Source organism: Archocentrus centrarchus, unplaced genomic scaffold (assembly GCF_007364275.1).
Source record: "Archocentrus centrarchus isolate MPI-CPG fArcCen1 unplaced genomic scaffold, fArcCen1 scaffold_106_ctg1, whole genome shotgun sequence".
NCBI lineage: Eukaryota > Metazoa > Chordata > Actinopteri > Cichliformes > Cichlidae > Archocentrus > Archocentrus centrarchus.
Window position 1 is genome coordinate 65,143 of NW_022060151.1, and position 21,847 is coordinate 86,989.

Below are 21,847 nucleotides of genomic sequence, written 5' to 3' on the forward strand. Positions count from 1 at the left end.
CAAGCGGCATGGTGGTGCAGTGGTTAGCCCTGTCACCTCACGGCAAGACAGTACTGGCTCCAACACGCTACTGATTTATCAGATGTATCCATGGCTCAAAAATGGCACATTTTTACTGGCTGCAGGAGGAGTCTTTAATATAGTATGAAAGCAAGAGTGTCTCTGTTATGGTAAATGAGTGCACATGCGTTTCTGAATCTCACATTTCTAAGAATTTAAGCACTTTGGCTGCATTCAGTGGCGAAAACAGCTTAAACCCAAGTAAGCAGCAAATATTGACTCACCCAAGAGACACTGAGCACCACACAGACGAAGGAAGGATGAGAGAGTTTACTCAACACGGCAGAACTAACAGAGAAAATCTCACCCTTGCCTGCAGAGTGGAATCTCAGACGTGAAGCTCAGCTGAAAACGAAACACAGACAAGAGGAAGAGTGTTTAAAATACTCTATTGTACAGTCATGAAACAGAAAGTATACTGTGTTTAAATTCTGAGGTTTTATGTATCAGGACATTTAAAAAAAACTCATCTGGTCCTTAGCAGGTAATTTAAATACAGCCTCAGATGAACAGCATCATATGACATATTACACCAGGTCATTTATTTAATAAAAATTAAGCCAAAATACGGAAGCAGTGTGTGAAATATTTCGTACACCCTTAATGCTTCCATAGGAATCAAGAGGCAAAGTAGCATCCAGGTGCTGCTAATCAAAGGCAATCGATTAACTGATCATCAACAAGTGTGAGCAAATGTCAAGGAAGAAAGACATCAGCAGTGATCTTAGACAAGCAACTCTTGCTGATCATCAATCTGGGAAAGGTTATAAGGTCATTTCCAAGCAATTATTAGAAGGTTAATTTACAAGTGGAAAACACCCAAGACAGCTGACAGTCTTCCCAGGAGTGGACGTTCCAGCAAATTCACCCCAGAGTCAGACTGTGCAACTCTCAGAAACTTTAAAAACCCAAGAGCTGCATCTCAGACTCTACAGGCCTCAGTTAGCATGTTAGATGTGAAAGTTAATGAGAGTACAATTAGAAACAGACTGAACAAGTACAATGTGGCTGTTTGGAGGGTTGCCAGGAGAAAGCCTCTTCTCTCTAAAAAGAACATGGCAGCATGGCTTAGGTTTGAAAAGTTGCAGCTGAACAAACCAGAAGAGTTCTGGAACGATGTCCTCTGGACAGATGAGACCAACATGGAGATGTTTGACACGTGATGAACATGTTTAGGGTGTTTTTGACTTAATTAATGAGATTGTCTGTCTGCATTTTTAACCAATTGAAGGTTAAAGATTCACAGACTTTTGAATGTGAGTCATCATATGTAGTATATACAGTATATACAGTTAGATCCATAGGTCACAGTTTCTTTTGTAATTTTGCTTCTGGACACCATCACAGTGGTTGTTAAATCACAACATCTGCAAGAGAGTTTCCATCATTAACTTTAAATGTTAATTAGGCTAAAGACTCAAGAGCAGTTCTTCCCAAAACTCATCTAAATACAGAGGTGACACCTGGGTTTCCCCATTCATTCAGTTATGAGTCATATACAATTGTTAGTCTGTTAATCGGCTCCAGCAGGCTGAGCGTGTCTGGCTCCCACATTCATGTGTTTTATCACAGTCATGCTGAGCCCTCTGGTGGCTGCACAGGGAATCAACCTGAGGTGAGAACACCTTCTAACATATGAATATAGAAAGTGGAGCTTTAGCCATGAACTGTGTTTAAATGTTTCATTTTGACTTTTAATCATCTTACTGCACTTCATCAGCACTGCCTGTTTTCCGGGGAGACGATGAACAGAGAACCTTCTGTGTGGAGTTTGCGTGTTCACTGTGTCTGTGGGCTTCTCCCCGTTACAGTGAGGCTGTTACATGTTGGTGAGACGGTGTTTGACTGTCTGTATCTGCTCTTTGCTGAATGTGAGGGAAACAGAGCAGCCGCACGACCCCGAGTAAGGATGTGGTTTAAAAAGCGGGTGATTGTTTGCATGGCTGTGTTTTGATGGGTCTCTGAGGTGCTCAGAAATGAGTTTTTATAGTCTTCTTGTTCCCCATAGATGGATCATGTTTATTCTCTGGAAATTCACACTGTAGAAAATAAACCACTCTGACATTTGTCACATAGGGACACTCCCATCTCGCCCTGTTGGTGTGCTCTGCTACCTCTGTTACACCGACAGTATGAAAGATTTTATGTATCTGGAAAGAAGATGTTCACACAGTTATATTTGCATCAGGTAATGCAGAGACATACTGTGCACTGGGGGTCTCTCTGGAAGCTTGTTTCTGCCACTAAATAAAACCAAAACATTTTTCTCCAGGCAGAGCTAAGTCCATATTTCAACTTATGAACAAAAACTTCTGAGTACGCAGAAATTTGGAGATACCTCACTTCAGATTTTGAGCTAAGGACCTGAAATTTTGACTTATTTTTTAGTGGGGGAACAAACCTCCATAGATTGCCCATGAAAGCCAGTTCCTGGCAGATGTTTTTGTCTGGTTGCCCTCTGCTCTGTGTCACATCCTGCCTAATGACTGGCAGCCCCACTTGTATTCAGAAAGCCATAGTCGAACATTAGTTTTCGGCACCAGTGAAGCTGTGAAAGGCCTTCAAGAAAAATGACATGCACCTGGAGAAATGTAACTGCAGGTTCACCAAGACTGTTATTAGGGGGGGAGGGTTCGGTGCCTAAAAATGTGTCCGCATACACCTCAGAAAGTACATAGCTGCGCCCCTGGCTACGGTGACAGCGGCGTACAGTCTTTTGCTGCTGTGAACACAAAGTGTGCACAATAACACAGGTGCAGACCTTAGTTAATGCTGCGGAAACTCAGGAATAATCTATATTTCATATATACGTAATGGCCAGCTGTGTGCACTGGTCAAAACCTTTGTGCCCCCGTTTGTGCACCTCTGTGTCCATGCTCCTCTGTCTCTGCATCGCGACCCTATTTCATGTCTCCTGAGCTCTGTCGATCTCCTGTTCTTGTTTTAGGCTCTTTATCTACGACACCCTCTCTCCCTCACTCTGCCTGAGTGCTTTTCTTAGCCCGTCAGAATCGTGTCAGTTTCTCCAGCACACTAATGCACAGATGTGATGGCTGTCCCTGAAGGCCTCAAACCATCAAGGCCAAGCTGTTATCCTATCTTGTGCTTTCCTGTCCTGCTCACTCATCTCTGGTGATTTTAGATAAGATAAGATAAGATAGTGTTTATTTGTCACATGCACAGTTATACACAGTACAATGCACAGTGAAATGTATTTTGTACCTGCAACCTTATATACACACACATATAAATAAGAAGAATAAAAATTTTAAAAAGTAATTCACACTATACACTATACTCTATATACTATACACTATACACACTTTTTAAATTATAATATTTACACTGTGCAATAATGGTCCAGTTAGGGCTCAGAGTTGAGCAGACGGATGGCTTGTGGGTAAAAACTCTTCTTCAACCTTTCAGTCTTAGCCCTCAGGCAGCGGTAACGCCGGCCTGATGGGAGCAGGGAGAAGAGAGAGTGTCCGGGGTGGCTGGGCTCTTTTAGGATCTTCATGGCCCTCAGCCTGCACTGCTTGGTGTAAATGTCCTGCAGGTTGGGGAGGGTGGTTCTGATGGTCCGTTCAGCTGAACGAACCACCCTTTTTAGGGCCATGAAGTCCTGCTTGGTGCAGTTTCCCATCCAGGTGGTGATGCTCCCACGCATGATGCTCTCGATGGTGCAGGTGTAAAAGTTCCTGAGCACCTTGAGTGGGAGCTTGAAGTCTCTCAGCCGCCTGAGGAGGTAGAGACGCTGTCTGGCCTTCTTCACAGTGATGTTTATGTGATGAGTCCAGGACAGGTCCTGTGAGATGGTCACTCCCAGGTATTTGAAGGTGTCCACTCTTTCCACCTCAGCACCACTGATGACAAGTGGATGGTAGTCCCTCTGCTGCTTCCTGCTGAAGTCCACGATCAGTTCCTTTGTTTTGCTGACGTTGAGCAGGAGGTGGTTCTCCTGGCACCAGTTCTCCAGGCGGGAGACCTCTCTCCTGTAGGCTGTCTCCTCATTGTGAGAGATTAGTCCCACAACAGCAGTGTCGTCAGCAAACTTGATGATGACGTTGGACTCTGACGTGGCCTCGCAGTCATGGGTGTACAGTGAGTACAGCAGAGGGCTGAGCACACAGCCTTGGGGGGAGCCAGTGTTGAGGGTGAGGGAGGATGAGGTGAGGTGACCCACTCGTACCACCTGTGGTCTGCTGGTCAGGAAGCTGTGAACCCACCTGCACAGGGATGGGCCCAGGCCCAGGTCCAGCAGCTTAGAGACCAGCCTGGAGGGAACTATGGTGTTGAATGCTGAGCTGTAATCTACAAACAGCACTCTCACATAGTTCCCCTTACCAGTGTCTATGTGTGAAAGGGTCTTGTGGAGGAGGAAGGATATGGCGTCATCTGTGGGTCTGTCTGGCCGGTATGCAAACTGTAGTGGGTCGAGGGTGGTGGGCAGTGAGGAGGTGATGAATGTCTTGATGAGTCTCTCAAAACACTTCATCACCACAGAGGTGAGTGCTATGGGCCTGAAGTCATTGGGGCTGCTGGGGTGTGGTTTCTTTGGGACAGGGACTATGATGGACTTTTTAAAGCAGGTGGGAATCACACACAGTTTCAGTGAGAGGTTGAATATCAGTGTAAACACAGGTGCCAGCTGGTCAGCGCAGGTCTTAAGGACACGTCCACTAATACCGTCTGGTCCAGCCGCTTTCCTGGTGTTTTACCAGTATACTCTAGTATATTGCAATGAAATGCAGTATATTTGTTCATTTGGCACAGATCACACATTTTTAAATGACTATGCCTGGTATATTTACATATTTGGTATTGCTGGATTTAGAAAACAAGCACATTAATTCAACAAGCCTACTGTGTTATTTGACAATGCATGCAGCGTAATAAAGCTTGAGACTGGAGACTCAATTTTATCAATACTTTTCTATTGGGGCACTTCATACATTAAGTGACTTAACACCCTGATTATGCAGGCCACATTTACATATTTGGTATTGATGCTAAGAAGCCCCAGTCCTCACGCGGGGGGCCCATCGCGTATAGGTGTAACGCAGTAACAGCCAATCAAATCGCAGCTTTTTTGTCCAATGAAAAAATCGCTTGATTATTTACGTTATTGTCTGAGCATAGGTTCGAGTCCTGCTGTGGACAAAGCTTGTGTTACATTATCAAAGAATAAACACCAGTTTTTCTATAGGAAATGTGGATAATGTTCATTTTGAACATTGCTTTTTTTCTTCTTATACACTGTTACAGACCGAGAGCTATTTTTCTGCAGTGTGTACCTATAGTTTCACTAAGTACATAATGAAGAATAAAAGGTATCATAACATTTTTGAGATATACATACCAGAGATATTAAAGTCCTCTTTTTTCCCATCAGTTTATTTTTGTCATCTAGATAACCCAGTTTAAATACAAAGACTGAAGCTGTAACAGATTTATTGTGATGAAAATTAAGCATATTTGTTAGTTCCATGAGGAAGTTCTGTAATCACTAATCTGCCTGCTTATCTATTCTTTATATCACCTGCATTTTCCAGTGCTGTTAAACTCAATACTGACATCATTACTGTTGTTCAATCACTTTCTTGCCTGCCTTCTCTAAGCCAATTAACCTCATTCTGAATGCTTTAAATCTCATTGCTTTTCTTCCATTCTGTCTTTCAGACTCATTTTTACAACCCATCTCCTCCTTATTGTGATCACTCAGGGCCCCATCCAAGCTTCCATCTTCAGCTTCACCACTATCAGCTTCTAAACTCTGGAGGGGTCCTGTCCTAACTCCTGTCACCTCTGGGATTCTTTTTGCTATGATGGATTATTGGAGTCTAATTGCAGAATCACTTAAGTTATTTCTGTAACTTCTGATTTCAATAAATCATCAAAATTTTCCATGTGATCTCCCCTTATTGAACTGTTTTTGTAGATAGAGCCAGAAAGCAATAACCAAACCAAAGATAGAACACATCAGACTTGGATTATCTCCCAAGCAGTCATATTTATTATAACATAAATAGAACAGAAAGGTTAAAAAGATAAAAGCTGTAACTCCTATACAAAAAGCATGGACTGTATTCATTATGTGAAGTCTTTTAGGAATAACAAGATTCAAGGCCAGCAGCTTATGGTAAGCATACACAAATAAAGATACAGCTGAGCTCAAAGTGAACACTGTGTTGATGTTCTTGTAAAAAATAACTTATTTACAGAATCCCAGACAGATTCTATGGCATGCAGGTATGCCAGGTGAGCTCGTCTAAACTTAAGATGCATGAGTTCGTTCACCTGGTTTGCCATGTCTGCTGGAGATTTGCCAGTGCGCCTCAGCTCATCCATTACAGACTTGCAGATGGCCTTTTTGTAAGTTAGAAAGGCTGGGAGAAGGTTGGTAAACCTATTTGGCAGTTTCTCCAGCCATCGTGGATTGTCAGCAAACCAGTTCCTGCGACAAGCCCTGCAGCAGAGTCGTGAGGACAGGATGTAATACTGACCACTGGTGCCAACAATCACTCAAGGCCTGCCCACACCAGCAGAGACCACACGTGGAAGAGCACAAGCATGCAAACATGGCAAGGTATAATTGTTCCTCAACCTGGCCATGATGCTGCTCTCAGGTTTCCATAGGAAGAAGGGGTGGAGCTGGAAAAAATTTGGTGACGGGAGCTCAGCTACAGTATCTATGAGCTCAGGTTGTGGAGGGAGACGCCAGAGTGAAATTGTGTTTCCTGGGTTACGCACTGGTCGAGACCCAGGCCACAGCCCCAGATCTTGCAGCTCGGTCTTCATCCACAGCTTCTGGTGTTGTGAGCAGTTCCAGGTACTCAGCTCATGCTCATAACCAGCCACTGGAACAGGAATGGCTGGCTGAGCTGAAGGAGCTTTAAAAATAAAGATGGATTTTACAAAATAGTTACTTCCCTGATAAGTATTATAAATTCCATTGTTACTGTTTGAATACACTGAATAAATAAAATGAAAAAGCAGAGTTAAGACAGCATTATTAATGTCAAGAGTTTTTAAAATCTAGGGATTTTCCACATGCTGTACACTCTCACCATCTTCATTGCTGTCTTCAAAAGTGAGAGCTTTGCGCACAGATGTGCAAGCAACACTTGTGCTGGGCCCTGAAAAGCAAAGTAGGCTTTCTGTCATTCAGTTGTGCATGTTTTGCACAAGATGACATTATGACAAAGTGTAAAGTGGTTGTGAATATTATACTGGCATCAGTGATCTATGCATTAAGCAGAAGTTTAATTGAAAACCAATCCTAGATTAAAATGGAGACGTACCTGGATTTGACTCAGGCCCTTGTGTTTGATCTGTGGTCTCCTTCAGTAGAAACGACAGCTCCTTTGGTACAGGCACAGGAACCTTGCTCTTCTCATCTTTTAAGGCTGCACCTACAAGGTACAGGAAAAAAAAAACAACCTTTTTTATCTAGACACAATAAACAAAACCTTTAATCAGATGAAAAACATTATAGTTGTTTGTTACCATCAGCTGATGATGCTTGAAGTTCAGTAGTTGTGTCGGAAGGGGGTATGGACAGTGCCGCAGAGGGAGCTACAACGGAAAAACGTGTTAGTCACTTCATAATTTACAATGTATGTGAGTGTTGGTGTTAGTAGGAACTCAAACATCCATACTCTTACTTCTCCTGTTTCTCATTGTTAAACAAATGTAAAATATCTAATTGCAACAGAAACTAAACAAATTTATTCTTCTAACCTCTACTTGTTGAAGCAGGAGGAGCAATATGAGTCAATGAACAATCATTCATTCAGGTGTTAGTACCTAGTGCTACTTGATCACTTTTAATACAACACCCATAAAGGACAAAAGTGCATACTCACCCCTTGTGGTTGGTATCAATTCATGAAGGCAGGTATCAATTCATAGTCCTTACAGCAGTTAATACCATGCCAGCACACAACTGAACTATCGGAGGAATGTGGCCGGAACACGGCCAGAACACAAACACAAGAACAACATGATATAACAGTTTAAGTTAAGGTTCAGTTTTGGAGGGCAATTCGTCGTGTAAAAGAATTGTACTCCAGTTCTGAAACCTTTCATTAAAAACCTGTCTTTGCTCCTGAAGGCACTCTGGGTGTGGGTACTTCTGCTGCTGCTGCTGCTGTTGGCACAGTAACTACTTATGCAGAGACAGAGGAGAGGGGAGATATCAGACAGAAAATAGGCACGGTCACTTCTGACCTTTAGTCAAGGTCATGATGGTTTACTTACAGCTGTCAGCTTCAAGTTTTTCAGGTGAGACACTCAGCATTGCCTCCTCCAACTCTTTGTCATCATCCATTCCTGTGATTCAGGCAAGAATTAAATCAATAATTAACTTAGTTTCACATCAAAATGTTATTAAAATATTAGTAAAATTATCTACCAATGGGTTTGGTGGAGGTCCTTGTGGTAGCTGAGGCAGACTGATGCTTCTTGCGCAAGTACTGCTGCAGCTTATACATCCGTGTTCCTTGAATGCAGCTCTTTTCCATGATAAAGGCCGCGTAGCCATCACCTCTGCCATCCCAAATCTCCTTCCGTGTGCTCTTAGATGGTAAGCCAAAGCCAACAAGCTGATCATCTTCAGAGGAGACTTCTGCTGCAGCACTCACTCTGCTGGCCTCATAATCCTGAAGAGACTTTATCTCCGGAAAACCGAGGGCATACTGTACGAATGACTGCAGGCTATCCTTACTATGCCTTTCAGCCATGGCGATCCCTGCAGCCTCTTCCTTCTGGAGACTTTTGATCAGATACATGGTGTACCCAACATCATTTTCCAGAAGCCACCGGAAAGATTTTCCTTTATATTTTCCAAACTGCAGGATGTACTCTCCTTACACCTCGCGCCTGTCGGAGGCATCCCCTCCTCTGTGACGGACCACAGTCAGAGCATTCTGATGTACCAGGTCCTCCCTCATTGGTACAGACTTGTTCTGAAGTTTGGTGTTGTCTTTTATCCGCCGAGCTTCATCTGACGGGTCTTGGAGGAGGTATCCGAGTGGCCCCTTGCGGAACACCACACAGGTTTTACCTGGGTACAATACAACTTTCTTGTGCATCTTGACATAGAAAAAAAAGTAAGAAATAAGCATAATTTGATTTTTAAAATATTTTGACACAAATACAGAGATTTCAGGTCATAATTACATGACCTTTGACCCCACAAAAAAAGGACAAATTTATTAAAAGAAATATATTAAAAATAATGCTGCACATTGTGGTAGGGTTTAGACAGCAAGCTCCAGGAGAAAGGTGAGGAGACAGAACAAGTGTTTTAAAGAGCACTGACAGGAGAATACATTTATTAAACTGTGGCCAGGGTTCAGCTGACTTAGTCAAAGCTTACTCTAGCTTACAATAGTTGTGATAAAAATGTATTTTATCCAGGCATTGCAAACTATTCTGTCTGTAAATAAAAATCATTCGTGGTTGAGTGATTATTTATTTATTCACAATTATTTATGTCAGTTGCAGTAGTCAAGCTTAACCTAAAACTGGTAGCTATAGTGTCATAGCACCTAAGTATTGCTGGCAGATTTTCAGCATATGCCTATCATGTTTATTCATTAGCGAGCATCGCTCACCTTAGTCAGATATCGCCCACTGATTCCTTGCCATTACAACACAATCACTGTACACATGAATGAAAAATAGCAGCAGGTTCATTCATAATTTAGCGTGTCATCTCACTACGAGCCATTAATACGCTGTTTAATTACACTACACTAGTAACCTTTGTGTCACAGCGGCCTCTTAGTGTTGGCAAAATATGTACATAACTTTGTCAGAAACCCACCGAGCTTTTTTAACAGTACAATCTGTTAATAACACACACGAAAAAATAAAACATCATGTTCATTCATATTTAGCACGTCATTTCACCACAGCTAATGAACTCTGATCATGGTAGCCAAGCGACGGAAGGACGCTAGTTTACGTGACAGCACCAGTAAATGAATTCACAACGAACACTTGTGATCCTGGACCTGCATATTCATTGTGTAGATTTACTCTTATTTCGAACATCCTTTCTTACCTTTAATAAATGAATACGGGGCACTGATTGCTGTAGCGAGCAGTGGGTTAACTGTCCTGTCTCGGCAAAAGTTTCAAAGCGGAAATTTTTAGAAGTACCGCATCCACAACAGCGCCACAAGGGTCATAGTGGCCAAAAATATATTTCATCCGTAGTGGTTTAGCACTACCATAGAGAATGAATGGGAAGCGGGGCCCCCGCGGGCATTACAAAGCAGACACATAAGTATGCGTTTAGGTTTGCAGTCCACAAGGTGGAGTCGAACTCTCGCCTTCTGCGTCGGAGTCCGGCGCGCTAACCGCTAGGCTATACAGCCTGGTGGTAAGCCACGCTAGCACTAGGCTGGGTAGCCTAGTGCTAAGCCTACTGCACTGACAGACAGAGGAAGTAAGCGACTGACTGACAAAGTGACAGGAGCAAAGAGTGACAGGAACAAGAGCAGTGATAGCAACGCCTCACAAAAGCTATTAGTGAATCCTTTCAAAGAATTATTGATTTTCAAAACTTGCCTCTTTGGAATCTTCATATAGCACGTTGAGCATTATTCTTTCGGCAGTACCTGCGTAGCTTAGTGATGTGCGCGCTGGCCCCCCAGTTTGTAACCCTAGGATCGACTCCCCCCTCTGGCACCACTGACTGACTGACGTAAGGTTAAAAAAAAAAAACGATATTAATAATATAGAGACTGACAGACTAAGCCACACACCACCTGCGTAGCTGCTGCCACTATTTTTTTTTTTTTTTCTTTTTCTTTTCTTCCTCCGTAGGTTGTGAGGTATGTGCTACATGTCATATATCATATATCTTTTAAAATAAATTGTTGTGTGTTGTGTTTAGTTAATAGGATGTTAAGAAATGTTAATAAAGTGCAGTGGCGCAAAAAGGGGGTATGCACTATATGCAATGCATAGGGGTGCCGCACAAGAGGGGGGGGTGCCAAAACGATGTGGGAAAATATTTCTGTAGTTGCATTTTCTGTATTTAACAGCTGTGCATATGACATGATCAATAACAGAGGCGCGGCGCTGATTAGGCGCCCCTGCGCTCCTTCACCTCCCCTCCTCCTGTCCCCAAGACAGTCGTAATTTATGTCATAGAAGTCTTGTATTTTATAAGTCCATGAATAAGTGATCTGCACACATGAACACAGTAAATGTTGAGAGGATGCGGCTGGTGTGTGTGTGTGTGTGTGTGTGTGTGTGTGTGTGTGTGTGTTTTTGCATAAATTTTTACTTTTGTAAACACTAATTAAATGCTGTAAATAAGATGTACTAATGACAATAGCATTTTGTCTTTATTAGAAATGCCTCAACCTGAAATCCCACGACCAAATGGTGTCCCTGAGGATGAGCTTCTGTCTACTGACCCTGCTAATTGTCCTTGAGTTGTGACTGCCAGAATTGGGACACAGCTGGTGTGCAGAGGACCAAGTGAGGTACCTGCTGACTTTGTTTTCCCCAGGAATGAGTTGAATGGAAGAAGTTGCCATCAGCAGTATTTGAAGAAGACATTGGTTAATGGTGAAAAGATTCCCAGAAGCTGCTTAGTCTATTCAGAGAAAAGCAACAGCCTTTTGTGCTTCTGCTGCAAAGTCTTTTCTACGAGGACAATTAAGTTAACAAGCTCAGGCCTGACAGATTGGAAAGACGCAAGTTCTTTGCTCAGCTCTCACGACAAGAGTCCAGAACAGCTGAAGTCCATGAAAATATGGAAAGAAGTGGCAGTCAGGATTGGTTTGACCCTTCCAGTGACAGTAGCTGAAGCAGAGAGGAGTTTTTCCAAGCTGAAGCTTATTAAAGCATGCTTGAGGTCCACTGTGTGACAGGAGCATCTCTCTGGACTTGCCGTCATCAGCATCAATCATAGAGTTGCACAACAGATTTGATATGATGATGTGATTTTGCAACAAAGAAGGCTGGAAAAGTCAAGTTTTAGATTGCACTTCACATGCATGGTTATTAGTACCTGAAGGATTTGTGCAATTTATATTGGTATTTCTATACTGTATTTCATGTATTTCTTTATTGTGTTTTTTTCTCTGTTCTTGTTTCCTTTTTGTATTTAAGATTATATATAATAAAATAATACAAATATGTAACGTATTGTTGTGTTAGTGGTGGCGGCGGCGGGGGGGGTGTTCAAGGGGTGGTTCGCCCAGGGCGTAAATCTAGCCAGAACCGCCTGTGAACTCATCCAAGACACTGTGAGTGTGGTAGCGTTGATGCGCTTTGATGCTGTGTATTGAGCTACTGCACGGCCAAAGTCCATGAGGTGCTCTGTAGCTGTGAGCTTCTAAGTTGTTTGTAGCTTTATCAAATGAGATGATGTGTGAGCACGATTGAAGTGACTGTCAAGATTGAGAGGTTTGTTTGTTTGTTTTGAAATGAGTAAATTGTGGGAGTTTTGTAAGAAGCTGGTAATGATTGGATGAATTTGGATGTTCAAAGCGTTGTTGTTATGCCACAGTTGATTTTCTTTTTTTTTCTTTTTTGTTGTTGTCTTAAGGCTGGCTGCATTGAGCTTGTGCCATGATGGCACACATAGCCAGCAGAGGTGCTGATGTAGTTGGTGTTAAAGAAGTGTGGGGCCCCATGGATGAGGTGGCACGCAAGCAAGAGAGAGCCAAGTTTTTTTTGTTATTTGTTTGGTATGAGTGTGTTATGGTGGTGGGCTTGTTGAGTTTGGGAGTGTGAGGTGGTTTTGTTGAGTTGATGATTGCATGAGATTGTTGGTTTGTGTTGGACTTGTATTATTTGTTGAAGTGAGGTGCATGGTGCGGCTGCAGTTGAGTGTGAAATGATTTAGGTGGAGGCCTGTGGCAGTGGAGGTAGCAGCTTCATGTTGTGAGCATATGATTTTGTTGGCTAAAGAGGTGTTAAAAAGCGTTGCAGAGGACGGGGACAGTAGATGGGAAGTGTCCGCTGGAGGTGGCGAGTGGATGTGCAGCTAGGTGGCTGTGGGAGGTGTTTGACACAGAATGTGAGCTCAGAGGAGTAAATGAGTGGCATTACTTTGCATTTCTTTAAAGATGAATTGATCATTATTGTTGAATATTCTCCCTTTCTGCCAGCACCTGAGCTCTGCTCTTTGCTCCCTCTCCAGGGCTCCATTATGGATTATTCACCTTAAATGTGGACTTGCAGACAGCATCTGCAGAAAGTGTCACTGAGAGCTGGAGCTGCTAAGAAAAAGAAAACCTGTAACCTACTAGGGGGCAGTGTAGTTTCCTCTACCTCCAAGGCTGAAAATTAAGGTAATGAGGAAGCGCCTAAAACTACAGTTCTAATGGCCACTTGAAGCATGCTTCAAAAATAGGTCAATCATCATGTTAAAATATTGAATTTTAGTGATTAAAACTAACATGTTTAGATCCTGGTACAAAGAAAGGGTTTGGGCCCCCTTCATAACAACTGTATGAACTGTATTATTCCCTTCATAACAATTGGGGTGAATTTTATACTCATATTGATTTGGACCAAATTAAAGTTTTGTGGCATGGTTGCTGTAGCCTGTGTGTGTGTGTGTGTGTGTCATTTATAGAGTTTTTGTAACTACTTACCAAAGGTTACTAGAACACCACCCTTTTATCCAAACATGGTAACTTCTGGTTATAGAAAACCAAGATGGTGACTGTTATACAGTTGAAGTGAAGGCTTCAAAATGTGGAGCTCATTCCAGGGTAAAAAGCAGGCATATGAATGCATTTGTTTTTTGTCTAAAGAGATTTTAAGGTTGGCACAAGGTTGGAAACTGGAAACAACTAGCCTGCTTCTGTCCAGGTGACAAAAATCTGCCTACCAGTGACCGTAAAATATGAAGGGACATGTAGCATACTGCTAACTCTCACAGAAGGAATGAGGAAGATATAGTGCAATAATACAGACCTTTTTGTCAAGTGCCCACTTTATTTAGGGGTACTGCAATTTAACAGTGGTTAGGAAACAAAATGAAGATCTAGAAACAACCTTCAATCGATACATTCAGTTATATTTCCACCAATGCAATTTGACGAGCATCCAGACAGCTTTGAGCTGTTTTTATGACCACTTAAAACCCCAAAAGAAGCAAACCCAGTTGTTCTTCATAGATGAGTACAATTTTAAAAATATTCTTAGCAGGTTGCTTCTTGCAAGCATCTTGTTGCACAGTTCCTCTGCAGATTCAAGCAGGTTCATTATGTCCCATCTCTTCCTTGAAATCCCAGACTGACATCATGATGTTGACATCAGCGCTCTGTGGGGAACCGTGCCATCTGTTGTCGGATTTCTTGTTCTTCTTGTCCCTGCGAGTGGTTCTTTGTGACCGTATGTTAAAGGGTCTGTTGTTGTGCTGCACAGTACTGCAGCTCAGAGTCACACTGACCTTGAAATTAATGCACAAAATTGGACCAGATCAAAATGAATTTGGTTAATTGGATTCTGGGATGTGTATTCAGTCGTCATTAAGACCTTGGCAGGAGAACTGTGCATCTGGAGCGGAGCTCAGTGAGCTGACTTGAGATTGAAAAACAGGGGGACAGTCAAGGTGTGAACATTTCAGTTCTCACTGTGTGTTAATGACCCAGACGTTCCAGAGTTTTTAATTCTCTTTAACAATTTACATTTTTGTACCAGTGTTTGCTGCTTTGAGTCAAAGCTTTGCGCTCATTAAGACTGACAGGTGCAGCCTCTGTTGAACCATCTGTCTTTGTCGTGTAATACTTCCTTTGCTTACAGCAGAAGCTCATAAAATATTTACAAAATCTGATAAATACATCATTTGAGAAAAAAAAACATGCATTTGTGATCATTAGTTTGTAAACAGTGTGTAGATACTGGCAACATGCAGGATGAATTTAAGTCATAATTAATACAAGGATTTTGCAAAAGGTAGCAAAATGGCCTACTGAGTACACACAGTATCCCACAACTGTCCTGTGGTAGTGCTACAGCTGCCAGTGTGGCCTCATACTCCTCTGATTATGTCCTCTTTATTTGACTAAGCATAGTGGAGCATTAAACCTGCCTCCCAGACGACTGCTGATCAAAACGTTTGAAACAGAAACTTTCCCCTGGTGATCAGGGACCAGGGGTTAAATAAATGGTGCTCTGTCGAAACTCTGCATTATGAGTCCACCACGTGAGCACAAAAGCAAACAGCCTTCATCTGATATGCTACCTCATAAAGTACAAGAACTAAAGAGGAATCAACCACTGATACAGTTCAGTTTAAAGAGGACTTCACACAAAGGACATTGTATGTATCACATGATATCAATCACAAGTTTTGTTTACTGTTGACATATACAGTTTTATTAGCCATTAACAAAAAGATGGGTTTTTGTCGAGCTCTTGTATAGCACGTGGGCGCTCGTCTTCAGGGCATCTCGCTCTGGTGACGGCTTAATGGGCGGTACATTTCGCTGTTTAAAGTACTGGGTGACCTGTTGAGGCAGCTCAGCCAGGACTGATTTAGCGAAGGTCTCCTTTGGTGCGTGAGAGAAAGAGAGGGGAAAAGAACAAAACAGCACATTGGGTTTTAGATTGAATTAAAGCCGCAAGTGGCGATGATCGTCATCCAGTTCAATAAACCACACCAAACAGGAGTCAATAGCAGAATTAGCTGTTTGGCATCAGCAGAAAAGAGTTGACAAGTTTTTCATGGGCGCAAACCACACATGCATTTTCCTTACAAATGTGGCACCATTTAAGGGGAAACAAACAGGCTTTCCAACTGTTTAAGATTTATTGCCAATAAACATTGTTACAACAAAGCAGTAATCGATCAAACACGCATGTCCTTTACTTTTTGTGTTCAGTTGATTTTGAGTAGCTTGAGTAGGCTGAACAGCTCCCTCTGCTGGTCATCTTTCTGCTTCGCTTCAGTGACAAATTAAAATGAGAAATGGCAGCGTAGAAGGTATTTCCTGCTTTCTTTGTCCTACTTGTGCAAGTGTAAAATGATGCAAGTGAGCTCATTCTTTAGCAGCCAACGGTGCCTAAATGATGGCAACACTTGTCTTACTGTCACTTTAAATGAAGACTTGCATTGATAAAATAAGCCAAATAAACAAACAGCCTAAATAATGATCATAACTCTTTTACAGTCATATTTCTGTCACTTTGGCTACTCCAGGCTACATGCCAATGTATCCTTGGGCAAGATACTTAACCCCAAGTTGCTCTCCGACCGTCCCGTCGGAGTATGAATGTGTGTGAATGATAGTTAATTTAAAAAGCACTTAGCTTAGCAAACATGGAAGTGCTTGTATGAATGGGAGTGCATGGGTGAATGTAAACATGTTGTAATAGCGCTTTGAGTGCTCATACTGAGTAGAAAAGCGCTATATAAGAGCTTGTCCATTTACTTTCCCACAACTGACTGTGAATAAACTGCCTACAGGAGCTGTGATTCATGCATTTTTGCAACAATTCATAAATATCTTCTACAAATAATGCTTATAGATTTTTTTTTCACTGACTGGACATTTTTAAGAGTTTTTAATAACTGTTTCTTTCATGGTGCTCATTCACACTCTGAGGCCTGTGTTACCCAAAGCAGGATTTGAGTTTAGCGTGGCAACCTCAGGCTTAACCCTGAGTTTTTACTGTTACCAAGGTGGTTCACTTCTTACAGGGATACATTACTGGGGGAGATCTAACCTGCTCTGAAGCAAATTGTAAGAGAAATCACTGCCTACTGACTAATCAGTTCACTGGAAAATAACATCACCACTCCTTTCTAGCATTACAGCTTGATGGTCTTCATAAAAGATGAGACTTTGCGCCCAGTAGACACGTCTGTGTTTAAACTGGTCATGTGGTGCTATACAGTGAACACACTTGTAGCTAGACTGGGAAACACTGGGTTGTCTTATCCAGTTGATAACCACCTTCATGTGACTGCTTAGCTTGATTGCAGATTTAAGGGTACACTGTGACTCAGGTGATAGAGCAGGTCATCTACCAGTTGGAAGATTGCTTAATTAGTCCCTGTTCCTCCAATACATCATAAACTAGCATTTCTCATACACTCTGAACAACAGTATGACCATAAACATGGTAACATATTAAATATAATTAACATAATTTACTGTAAATGTTTGGATTTTTCTTTATATATATATATAAGATAATCACTTCAATGCACAGATTCTTTGATTTACTGATTGTGAGAAGATGCAGTAGTACACAAGGTTAATAAACAAGGTAAGGTAAAGTATAATATTTATGGTAGATGTTTTTACCTGCTGGTTGCAGACTAAAATATCTCTCAGGAAAGCCCCTGTCACTGTACACACGACAGGTGTAGTTGGTGTACAAGTCCTCCTCCTGCAGCTCAGAAAACATCAGCAGTCGCTCTAACCACGCGCCTTTGATAGGACCATCATTGGGCAGCATACTGGTGAGAATAATCAGATGAGTCTAAAATAATGTGATAAAATGTGGTGCTCTGTGTCTGTTAGAGCACGAGTCTCAGACATAAACTTAACTGTTAAAGCAGATGAAACAAACGGATGGAGAGTTGAAGCTACTGACCGTTGATCTAACATGTGGACGCGGTGAGAGGTGTTAGTCTCAATGAAATCCTCTCTGGCCAACCACAAGATATCAACAGAAGGCTTCCCGTCACCCGGCACAAACACCAGACACCTTTTACTGAAGTTGAACCCTAAACACACGCACAAACAGTAACTCAGTATGTAATGAAACTCTATTTATTTAAAGCTTTGCATTTACTCTCCCTGCAGTACGTATTAAAATTAAAGCAGAAGTCTGTGTGAAATCAGCAGAACACATTTCTCAGAATATCTAGCAGACAAGGACGTACCCCTCTGTGCTTTGACTACTTCATTGGTGGGTTCATGCACGTGTGGAATCAAAGAGTACTCCTCTGAAACAGAGAACATCAAACACTGTATTGTATGCAGCAGAGGTCAGAAAATCACAAAGATATGCTGGAAATGGAGCCATATTTCCCATTCTGCAGTTTACAGTAAGTAAACTTAAGCTGCCACTTTTCCTAACACTATCGTTACCTTTATTACTGCTGCTCTGTTTTGCTTTTTTTCTTTCACTTTTTTCTTCGTATTGTTCCCCTGATAGGCTTTTATGGAACAGTGAATCAATATACAAAAGTAAAACATTGTTAACATGTTTTGTGGTGTCTTGATATTGGTCAGTACTGTGTATATTGGTCAGTATAGGGACCCTGAAGGGTGGGCAGTGTGGTGGAAGTTAGCCAGGTCAGGGTTTCTTTTCTTCCAATGTGACTTATTATTGAAGTCACAAGACCACTGACCCCTATAAACAGACGCCCTCCTACATTAGCTGTCTAGATGGTGGGATTTTTTCAGAGATGGTCATGTGCCCTGCTATAGAGGCTAAAGTGGTTTAAAACTGCTTATATTGGTCTAAATAAATGGAACAGCAGGTAAAAGTGATAACAGTCAAATATTGTGCCAGTCCTTTTCCTGGTACCTTCCTTTACTACTATTTTCTGTTTATGTACACACTATACACAGTATAAAAGCTGGACATAGCTTCTCAGTCTAAAGTGTCCCTTCAGCCTGCATTATTTTTGATTGTCTCTGGGGCGGCGATGCATGTGTTTGCAAAAAGACTGAGTCCTAGCACTCAGCACTAACCTCAGGAAAGATGCGTTTATGCTTTGAATAAAACATTAGTACATTTTATTATTTTTTTAGCAATTTTACTCTTTATCGTGTCCTGGTCATTAGTTCTGTGTGTGTGTGTGTACATATGTTTCTGTCAAGTTTTATCCCTAAGTCCTTGTGTATGTAGGTTTGGCTCGCTGCCAGCCAGTTTATGTTCTTCATTCTCATCAGTGAGATTCAGCAAATAAAGTTCCACATCCTGTCTCCTGAGTCCTGCACTGGGGTCCGATCCTGCCTGCCACACAGTGTCTCATGATAGTTATGGCAGCAGTAACAATGGTAAGAATGTAAACACTGTTTATTGTATGATTGCTGTTATTCGATAAAACATCTTTACACTTTCTGTTGTGCTGTAGACAAATTGTTTGTAGTCTTTTTCTTTGTCTGCAATCTCACCTGTGACCGTTGCATCAATGGTCTCTGACACAGATCCTTTGATGCCATCGAGGGTGAATGTTAGAGTACAGGTGTAGGTGCCTTTATGTTGAAGTTCCACATGATTCATTTTCAGTTTGGTGTCCCAATACTCGTAGATGTTTGTCCCATCCTCTATGGGCTCACAGTCCTAGAGGGAATAACATCAAAGTAGCTAAAGAGGGGGAGAAATGGGTGGCGTAGTTAAACACTTGGACACAGGCTGGATCTTGATCAACACCAGTCGGGTCACCTGGCTTCATCGGGTATCTGTTGTAAAACCCGAGACACCCGATGAGCATCAGAAGATGTATGCTGAACAGTTTGTTTCATAATCACAAAACAAGAAGAAAATGTCTCTATGGTCTCTATTCATTATAATAAACAGTGCAGTTGGTGAATTTGCCGTGGGATCCCATTTGACTGCTGGCATAAACGTTTCCATTTACTGATGGTGGGATGATGTGATTATTTTAAAACATGGAACTTTATAACAGTTCCCATCATTTTTTTTAAATAGTATTCATTTGTTTCCCTGTCACAAAGTGAAACAAAACAAACAAAAACCTCATGTATGCTGGCATCTGCTATCAGCCAAACTGTAATTTGTAAACACTGGTATCAGCCCAGAGTTTCAGTGCACTCCTTGTACTGATACAAGTTGAAATAGAGGCAGTAAATAGTTGAGGTTGCTGCTACTTTGCAGCCTCTCCATTAAACCCATTAGGTTTCATGCCAAGAATTCCCAACAACTCACTCTGTACCACTTGATGGAGGAAGTGATGTTGTAGCTTCTCAGCTTATTGATATGGTCCCCCAGAGGGCAGCTCAGGCTGTCGTTGGCTCCTTTTGTAAGTTCTTGTAAAGCTTTCCTCGGCCTTCCACATTCTCCTGGAAGTCTTTCCTCTACTACCAGCTTGGCGGCCTGCCTATAGCAGTGAGAAGGAGTCCTACAGGGAAATTAAGTCAAACTATTATGAATGAACGGATAATTAGACACATTCAAAACTCAAACATTAGAAAGTTGTTTGGGTCTTGCAGAAAACTGCAGTGATGTGTAAAATAGTAATTACCAGCTACAGTAGTAGTTGTCATTGTTTTAAGGTAATCCAGAACATTTTGAAAATGAATATCATGTTACAGTTAAAATTGAAGAAATAAAGCACAAAAACAGGAGAACAAACAGCACCTGGAAGATAAAAACCAACACAGAAACAAGCACACAATCTTGTGTCTGTGATACTGTGTTTGTCATGAATGAGGGTGAGAAGCTGCAACAACACTAACCTAACCCTAACCCAGAAGACCCGGGCTGTACGCTGAACAACCAAGGCCACACATCCCAGTAACATCAGCATGCCCAGGCATAACTGGGCACCCCCAGTGTAGGGAGGGACCCAGCACGGAGTAGGACAATCCCAGGCACCAGGGCCCCAGACTCCACACCCAGATCCCCGCAGGGGAGGCCAGCCAACTAGCCCAGGGCCAGCATCCATTGTCTCAAGCACCCAGGCCCCCACACCCCAAGACCATGAGGTAGCATCTACTCAAGTGCCCACCACCCGCAATGAGGGCAAACATATAGACACAACAAAATGGCAGCCACAGGCAGCCATCCATCCATCCATCCATCCTGTCTTGTGGTTTATAATTTCAGTTTGGATTCCTTAAAAAAATAAATAAATATATATATATATATACACACACACACACACACACACACACACACACACACACACACACACATACAGGCATGAACCAAAGCCAGACTTTCTATCCTCCTAATGTAAAGCAGGAGCATGCTGTCATCATACTGCCTGTCTGCAGAGATGTATGGTAACGAAGTAGAACTACTTAAGTACTGTACTTAAGTACTAAAATGCAGTATCTGTACTTTATTGGAGTACATATTTTTTCCCCTACTTTCACTTTTACTCCACTATATATTTTTGATTAATTTAATACTTTTACTCCGATACATTTTTCACGTGCTGAATCGTTACTCGTTACTATTATGAAAACGTTACTAATCATCCCCAAGTCATAGTATCAATGCCAGAGCGGTAGATGGCGCTGTCACGGTTTATGAAGCTGGCTCATCATTGGGCGATTTGAGCGATCAAGCCTATAAAAAAAACGCAGGCTTCGTCTCCGCCTTTTGCGCTGTTGCTTGCAAGTATTGAGGACAGAACGCGTCAGCTTACTGTCCGATATCGAGATGGATGACGTCCCAGGAACACCTTGTCCAGGTTTGTCTTTTAGCTGCTCTGTGGACTGCCCCTCTGGCCTTTTGAGATGTTTTATTTGTGTTTGTTTTTTTGTAAACACTTGTATGGCCTTTTATCATTGTACTCCAGCTTCAGCCAAATACATTGTGCCTTTCAAATGTTTGAAATAATATAAACAATGATAATCAAACTTTTGACTGCCTTTCTTTAATATACACAGTACTTGTACTTTTACTTGTACTTGTACTTTCCGTACTTGAGTAGCATTTTTTGAAATACTTCTACTTGCAATACTTAAGTACCAAAAAAATTGAGTACTTCTGTACTTCCACTTGAGTATGGTGTTGAAAGAACACTTCAACTTTTACTCAAGTCAATTTTTTTATATAGTACTTGTACTTCTACTCCACTCCTCTACTC

General features: G+C 41.9%; 2 protein-coding genes across 2 annotated transcripts; both read right to left on the reverse strand.

The window, feature by feature from the left end:
- Positions 1 to 6,060: 6,060 nt before the first annotated feature.
- Positions 6,061 to 10,623, reverse strand: LOC115775334 (uncharacterized). Its single transcript, XM_030722867.1, has 8 exons — positions 10,130 to 10,623; positions 8,474 to 9,152; positions 8,320 to 8,391; positions 8,156 to 8,224; positions 7,567 to 7,635; positions 7,362 to 7,472; positions 7,128 to 7,196; positions 6,061 to 6,950 (listed from the first exon to the last, which is right to left on the reverse strand). Exons 2-8 carry the CDS (start codon positions 8,847 to 8,849, stop codon positions 6,583 to 6,585), a joined length of 1,134 nt encoding a protein of 377 aa, XP_030578727.1. The 5' UTR covers positions 8,850 to 9,152; positions 10,130 to 10,623; the 3' UTR covers positions 6,061 to 6,582.
- A 3,407-nt stretch (positions 10,624 to 14,030) lies between these two features.
- On the reverse strand, positions 14,031 to 20,695 carry LOC115775330 (uncharacterized). The gene is made up of 8 exons (XM_030722864.1): positions 20,498 to 20,695; positions 20,389 to 20,441; positions 19,957 to 20,149; positions 19,182 to 19,350; positions 17,939 to 18,001; positions 17,647 to 17,779; positions 17,355 to 17,509; positions 14,031 to 15,593 (listed from the first exon to the last, which is right to left on the reverse strand). Exons 1-8 carry the CDS (start codon positions 20,693 to 20,695, stop codon positions 15,580 to 15,582), a joined length of 978 nt encoding a protein of 325 aa, XP_030578724.1. The 3' UTR covers positions 14,031 to 15,579.
- Positions 20,696 to 21,847: the final 1,152 nt, after the last annotated feature.

Excerpts from the sequence above, each read along its gene's own strand:
- LOC115775334 (XM_030722867.1), bottom strand. The coding sequence starts at position 8,849 with ATGTATCTGATCAAAAGTCTCCAGAAGGAAGAGGCTGCAGGGATCGCC. Across the intron at positions 8,225-8,319 it reads AAAACTTGAAGCTGACAGCT|TTACTGTGCCAACAGCAGCA; the intron begins GTAAGTAAACCA and ends CTGCATAAGTAG. Across the intron at positions 7,636-8,155 it reads GCCTTCAGGAGCAAAGACAG|CTCCCTCTGCGGCACTGTCC; the intron begins GTTTTTAATGAA and ends TTTCCGTTGTAG.
- LOC115775330 (XM_030722864.1), bottom strand. The coding sequence starts at position 20,695 with ATGGATGCTGGCCCTGGGCTAGTTGGCTGGCCTCCCCTGCGGGGATCT. Across the intron at positions 20,442-20,497 it reads GTACAGCCCGGGTCTTCTGG|TATCACAGACACAAGATTGT; the intron begins GTTAGGGTTAGG and ends TGACAAACACAG. Across the intron at positions 18,002-19,181 it reads CATTGATGCAACGGTCACAG|AGGAGTACTCTTTGATTCCA; the intron begins GTGAGATTGCAG and ends TCTCTGTTTCAG.